Raw genomic sequence first — 6,810 nt, 5'->3', positions numbered from 1 at the left:
GTAAAGACCAGTGCTTTGGTGTAGATAGATAGATAGATAGATAGATAGATACTTTATTGATCCATATGGTGCTGACAGAATTTCCCCTAACCTCAAAAAGACTTATCTACAGATGTATTTCTACCTAGCCTAAATAACAAGGTTCCATCTGCTATACAGTAACCAATATGTCTATGTTTACTGGATCACTGCAGTTCCCCAGACAGCCACAGGAGGTCTCTTTCCAAATCGTCGGATGTTCAGCATGGAAGTGACTGGAATCCTACAATTTCCAGGCATTTCTCATCATGGTGACAAAGTATTCGTCACTGTCGATAGAGGCACTCACTCCGCTGTAGTAGTTCAGAAACTCTTCTTGTGTGACCTGTGACATTATATAAAAAATAAATCTCATGTTTGTAGGATGCAAAGTTTGAGGAAAAGGATCTAAGAAGCAGTACTTCCTCGTTTCACCTTTACTCCAGCGCTGGATGTTTTACCAAATCATGTTTTGTGCAGCCACAGTGGTGAACTATGTGTAAAATGTATGAATAACATTTTTAAAAATAGTATGCGTTTACTCGACCTTGCCATCTTTGTTGTAGGGTGAGTCAAAGCTGTCCAGGAACGAGCGAAACACTTGCTCCTCGCTCCACTCTCCGTTCTTGAACTTAGGATGGTGATGGCTGTTGTAGACACCCTGCAGATCCTCTACGGTCACCAGACCATCCCCTGTCCTGTCCAGCTTCTTAAAAGCCTCTGCAATGATCTGCTTTCTCGCGTTTGACATTGGGGGCTTGGAGACGACATAATAAGATCAATTAAACTGGACTGCTCACAATCAAACTAATGAAGTAGATGTAGAACACATGCAAGATAAAGCATTTATGTAAATTCTGTTTTTACCCCACTGGTGGTAAAGTTTGTCAGAATATTACCACAGAGTTGGGAGAGTTGACGGTCTAGACCAGGGGTGGGCAAACTTTTTGGCTCAAGGGCCACATTGGGTTTTGAAAATTGGCCGGCGGGCCACACAACCCCCCCCCCCCTCCCCCCGACGACACACGCCTAAAAAAATACATTTTTTATAGCCTATAATTTAGTATGAAAAGTATTTGTTTTAAAATAGTGCTAATTTGTTTTAAAAATACTGCTAATTTTATGCTGTTAAACAAATGTATAAATTGTACACTATCGCTTTAAGACAGTCGCTTTAATTCACGTTTATTTCTCAATGATCTTCTGCCTGCTCCACTATGGCTAGTGCTGTACCTACGGCTGGGCCCTCTCACAGTTTTTAAATGGTCAGTAGTGGGAACTACTGTTGCCTTCATGATTTCCTTTTAAAACTTTCTTATAAGGAGGAGATATCAATTATCAACAATCACAAGCCAGCTGGAACCTGCGGCTCTCTCTCCCTCTCGTGAGTGCAGACGCTTTCCCAATTAAATGGATTGCATATGTTCACGTTAGATCTGCTGCAAAGGAGATAACTAAGAGTTAAATTAGTTTAACATGATGTTATCTCTATTTAACATGATGTTTTGACATTGACATTGTAAACGTTATCTAAGGAGAGTGAAAAGCAGTTTGCAGTAAAGCTAACCAACGTCTATCGCAGGAAAAAAATAGCGAGCAGCCTGATAACTAGCCTAAATGAAAGGCTCGGCGGGCCGGATGAAAGTGCTTGGCGGGCCGGATCCGGCCCGCGGGCCGTAGTTTGCCCATCCCTGGTCTAGACCAGCGGTTCCCAAACTTTTCCCCCCGCGTACTACCGCCTACATTCCGACTCGGCTCGCGTACCCCCACCATCCGACACATAAACACATAAAAACGTAACGCATTCTATAATGCAATATTTGTCCGCATCCACCTACAATCTTATAGCCTAATAGGCCTACAACAACGCCTGACAAGGATGTACATTAGGCTATACAGCCTAGAAAGGCTAAACTTAGGCTACTTTTAGTTTGTTAAATGTAAAGCCTAGCTTAATGTTACCTTTCTTGCCCATCTGAAATAACTCCTAGCTTTGCTCATTCCCTCCTTTTCTGTTTTTGTTGTTTTCAAAAACCTGTTATATCCGCGAAACTTTCCCCCCACGGACCATCCAACGCATTCAAAAGTAGGCTAACGCATTCGCTATTCCAGGCGTCATGTTTAATAAGCTGCCCTTTTTTTGATGAACACGTACAGAGTTTATAAATGATATCCTTTAATTTCATGTTTCCATATCATTATGACCTGATTTGAAATTGTGTATTTATTCATGAATTAATTACAAAATATTAAAATTGTTCATTTTACACCTGTCCGCCATGGCCCTTTGCATCTCGCGTACCCCCTAGAACAGGGATGGGCAAACTACGGCCCGCGGGCCGGATCCGGCCCGCCAAGCACCTTCATCCGGCCCGCCGAGCCTTTCATTTGGGCTAGTTATCAGGCTGCTCGCTATTTTTTTCCTGCGATAGACGTTGGTTAGCTTTACTGCAAACTGCTTTTCACTCTCCTTAGATAACGTTTACAATGTCAATGTCAAAACATCATGTTAAATAGAGATAACATCATGTTAAACTAATTTAACTCTTAGTTATCTCCTTTGCAGCAGATCTAACGTGAACATATGCAATCCATTTAATTGGGAAAGCGTCTGCACTCACGAGAGGGAGAGAGAGCCGCAGGTTCCAGCTGGCTTGTGATTGTTGATAATTGATATCTCCTCCTTATAAGAAAGTTTTAAAAGGAAATCATGAAGGCAACAGTAGTTCCCACTACTGACCATTTAAAAACTGTGAGAGGGCCCAGCCGTAGGTACAGCACTAGCCATAGTGGAGCAGGCAGAAGATCATTGAGAAATAAACGTGAATTAAAGCGACTGTCTTAAAGCGATAGTGTACAATTTATACATTTGTTTAACAGCATAAAATTAGCAGTATTTTTAAAACAAATTAGCACTATTTTAAAACAAATACTTTTCATACTAAATTATAGGCTATAAAAAATGTATTTTTTTAGGCGTGTGTCGTCGGGGGGAGGGGGGGGGGTTGTGTGGCCCGCCGGCCAATTTTCAAAACCCAATGTGGCCCTTGAGCCAAAAAGTTTGCCCACCCCTGCCCTAGAAGCAGCTCGCATACCACAGTTTGGGAATCCCTGGTCTAGACAAATATGGCACTGGGCAGTAAACTCAGTGTGGCATCAGACTTTCCTCATTTGTAAACTAAACACAGAGCCCGAGTTTGGTGGCGATATACTGTAGGTAGTGGAAAGCCATGTACATCAAGGCGGGGATGCTGAAATGGGCAAGACCTCTCCGGTTAAGGGAAATTGAATAAACCACATCACATGCAACCAGTGTTAAATTTGGATCTGTTATCAATTAACTTTGGACTGACTCTGCCCATTTGCACCTGACATCGCTCTGGCCACAGTGCACATGCACGGTCAGCAAAATATGCTGTCAAACTCAAACACCCTAAATGTTTTAATTAATTAACATCAACTTTGCTGCTAAAGCTGTACAAGAATATGTGGTGCTCTACACAAAGTGTCTGCTACCTAAACCGAAATAGAACTCATCATGTGTGACTGCTGAATTCCATCATGGAAAGGTCAAAACCTCAACTGTGCACTGCATGCACAAAACTATACATACTCTTACCCTTAATTTTTCCAGGAACTCATTGAAATCGACTGTTCCACTTCCATCCTTATCGAATATGCTGAACACTTCCAAAGCGCTCTCTTTGGCCATGGTCACTCCATAAGTGTCCAACCCCTTCTGGAACTCCTGCAGATCCAGGGATTTGCTACTATCGTCATCCATAATGCGAAATGTCCTTTGATGCACAAGAATATGTCCATGAAAACAGTGTAAGAGAAAAGAGAAGCGCAAAACTGTCTACAGTGCAACCAATGTATTGATAAACAGACGTTTCTGTCAGTCAAACATTTATCATTGAAATAATAGAATAGACAGTTACCCAGAACATTTCTAACAATTACTTGAACGTTGGTCCAGAAGCAGTGATTCAGAATTTATAATCTACTGTAGAATATAAGGTATTATACTTTATACAGTTGTGGCTGCATTTGTGGGTACCCTTGCAGATTATTGAAATAATGTTTTATTTCTTCCTTTAAAGTGACAAGATTCTAAGCAATTTTTTTCATGAATATCTGCATGTCTTTGTCAAGTAATAAAGTTAAGCAAAGACAGTTTGAATTAATTTATTGTGTATTTTACAAAGATACTCTAAAATGGCCTGGACAGATGTATAAGTATATATACTCTTTTGATCCCGTGAGGGAAATTTGGTCTCTGCATTTATCCCAATCCGTGAATTAGTGAAACACACACAGCACACACACAGTGAGGTGAAGCACACACTAATCCCGGCGCAGTGAGCTGCCTGCATCAACAGCGGCGCTCGGGGAGCAGTGAGGGGTTAGGTGCCTTGCTCAAGAGCACTTCAGCCGTGCCTACTGGTCGGGGTTCAAACCGGCAACCCTCTGGTTACAGGTCCGAAGTGGTAACCAGTAGGTCATGGCTGATGAGGTAATAGGGTTACAGCCATTCAGTATTGTACAGGCCAGTCCCGGCCCTGTCACTGCAAGAGTCTCATGCTTGATCACCCTCAAGCACACTGTGGATTTTTTTATTTAATTTATATAGTATATTTATTTATATTTAGTTTTGTTCGTTTTTCTTATCTTCTACTGTGTACAGTGGAGTTTTGTTATATGTATATACTTATATGTGATGTCTGTATGCTACTGAGACCTTGAATTTCACCTTGGGGATCAAAAAAGTATCTATCTTGTAGCAGAAGCCATTGGTCATGTGTGCTAATATAGCTATAACTATAATATATAGAAATAAAAAGAACCTGACTAAGGAGTTCAGAAGGGAAATTATAGGCAAGCATGTTAAAGGTAAGGCTATCATAAAAAACCTCTAAATAGCTTGATGTTCTTGTGAGCTGCACATTTATTAAGGTGATTGGAAGTGTAGCTACCTTTGCTGGGTGTGGCAGAGGAAAATTGAGCCCAGATTGAACAGAGGGATAGTGCAAATTGGAAGACAAATAACCAAAGAAAACTTAGGTAAATTCCAAGGTCCATATGTATTTTTTTAATTAGAGTTATTTTGTATAAATTATTTTACTGAACTCTTTTGCACAGAAAACAACGATTCTAAGGTCAAGGTAAATCAGTGTCTGATCACACCATCTGTCACCTTTCCCCCCCATGGAACTTAGACTATATGCACAATTTGTTTCTAGTCAAAAGTCTAATTTAAATTAAATTAAATTAAATGATGAATGCTAATTACTTTTGCCAGTTTCAAATTATTTTGGAAAAAGAGGCTTTTTTCTTTTGTCGTGGTGGGCCATACAAACAATTTCAGACAGCACTGTAGCCTATGTTAAATTAAGATTATAGAGATTATACACAACTTGCCTCCCAAGGCCCTTGATTCCAGCAGCTCCTCTTGCCAGGCACTGCTTCCTGAGATCTTCCAGGACATCTGATGATTGCAGATCACTAGAGGCCATGTCTCTTTCTTAAAAAGCAGCGCAACAATTTTCTTTATATTTCTTCTTTAGTTTGCATGTTTGTTAACATGAGTCATCATAATCTACCAAACTTGCAAACGTTACCTTATTACCAAAGTATATCTACTAGCCTACTTCTCACAAAACACACGAGAGTAGGCTAGCTAAACCAGTAGAGGTTGTTGGCATGGATACTTTGTTGATTTTACTCCGCGTCTGTGACAACTAACCATAGTAGCACGGGAAGAAAACAAAAGTATCCGCGCACTCAAATCAAGCAGCCTAAAATGGGGAAAATCCTCGTTGAGGTAATTTACAAGATCAACATGATGCATTTTATAGATTCCTTAACGTAACGTAGTATGCTATCAGTTCCCTGGCTTTTATGCTATCAAACAATAAAGGCATAAAGGTCTATTTTACAAGACCTCTACCTGTCTGTCTCAGTTGTTGGCAAATGTAGGTGTAGGCTAGAGTTTATGGTAGGCTATAGCTTGGGACACGAGTAGGCCTATTACCACATAGGAATGTAGGCTATTAGGCTACCCCACCATAGATAACTTACAAGTTACCTTACCTTTAGTTGCGAAAATGCTGTGAGTCTTGCTGTCTTGTTTGGCACTGTTGTGTCACCCAGGTTGATAGCAAAAAATGTGCTCGCTCCACCCTCATTGTTCTCGTCGCGAGGTAGGCTGTTTGGGAAAGGGTGGGCCTAACCCCCGCAGTTAAACTCACAGTTTGTAGGCTGCCATTATGTAGACTCAGTAATTAACGTTTAGTTCGAAGATAAATGCTGAAATGAAATTGACCAATGATGTCCCTAGTAGCCTGACAAGTGAGGATAGCAGATAATTGAGCTGACTGTCCTCATGGACCAGTAGGCTAGTAAAACCTATGGTGTAACCTAATGGAGAGAGAATATTTTGAAAACGTTTCTTTTTCAAAAAAACATTTTGAAGAAGAAATTGTCTTTTTGTGTCAGCGCCACCATTATTTTCACTCGTGGCCCCTGTAATCGGTGGTGATTACTGATCCCACTGATGATAGTTCTAATCTGCGCGTTTTCAAGAAATGAGCAGGCCTACTTTCCAGAAGAGATGAAGTGATTATATGAGTCAGCTTGGATATTTACACTGTAAGTTTGGCTGTTAAACATTTAGAAGATTGATCATTTGTGCACTGTGGCTGAAGAAAGGTCTGCAACGATGTTCTTAATTGATCACATCTGTGAATGTGTAGATGTTTTCTAACGAGTGGTTTGGCTTGGACCGCTGAA

The 6,810-nt window shown here is 40.7% G+C and overlaps 1 protein-coding gene across 1 annotated transcript; it reads right to left on the bottom strand.

The window, feature by feature from the left end:
* Positions 1–37: 37 nt before the first annotated feature.
* Positions 38–6,215, bottom strand: capsla (calcyphosine-like a). Its single transcript, XM_076293791.1, has 5 exons — positions 6,112–6,215; positions 5,440–5,542; positions 3,638–3,815; positions 566–775; positions 38–364 (listed from the first exon to the last, which is right to left on the bottom strand). The coding sequence occupies exons 2-5, from the start codon at positions 5,532–5,534 to the stop codon at positions 263–265; spliced, it is 585 nt and encodes a 194-aa protein (XP_076149906.1). The 5' UTR covers positions 5,535–5,542; positions 6,112–6,215; the 3' UTR covers positions 38–262.
* Positions 6,216–6,810: the final 595 nt, after the last annotated feature.

This window comes from Alosa pseudoharengus, unplaced genomic scaffold (assembly GCF_046254945.1).
Source record: "Alosa pseudoharengus isolate Yale_2024_CS ecotype anadromous, Long Island Sound unplaced genomic scaffold, YU_APseudo_1.1 YU_APseudo_1.1_scf_2, whole genome shotgun sequence".
Classification (NCBI taxonomy): Eukaryota; Metazoa; Chordata; class Actinopteri; order Clupeiformes; family Clupeidae; genus Alosa; species Alosa pseudoharengus.
This window is presented reverse-complemented; position numbering and strand designations above follow the sequence as displayed.

Bases quoted from the DNA above. Each gene is read 5' to 3' on its own strand.
- capsla (XM_076293791.1), bottom strand. From the start codon at position 5,534: ATGGCCTCTAGTGATCTGCAATCATCAGATGTCCTGGAAGATCTCAGG. The intron at 3,816-5,439 runs GCAAGTTGTGTA...TGTGCATCAAAG, and splicing joins GGAATCAAGGGCCTTGGGAG to GACATTTCGCATTATGGATG. The intron at 365-565 runs GTCGAGTAAACG...ATAATGTCACAG, and splicing joins CCTACAACAAAGATGGCAAG to GTCACACAAGAAGAGTTTCT.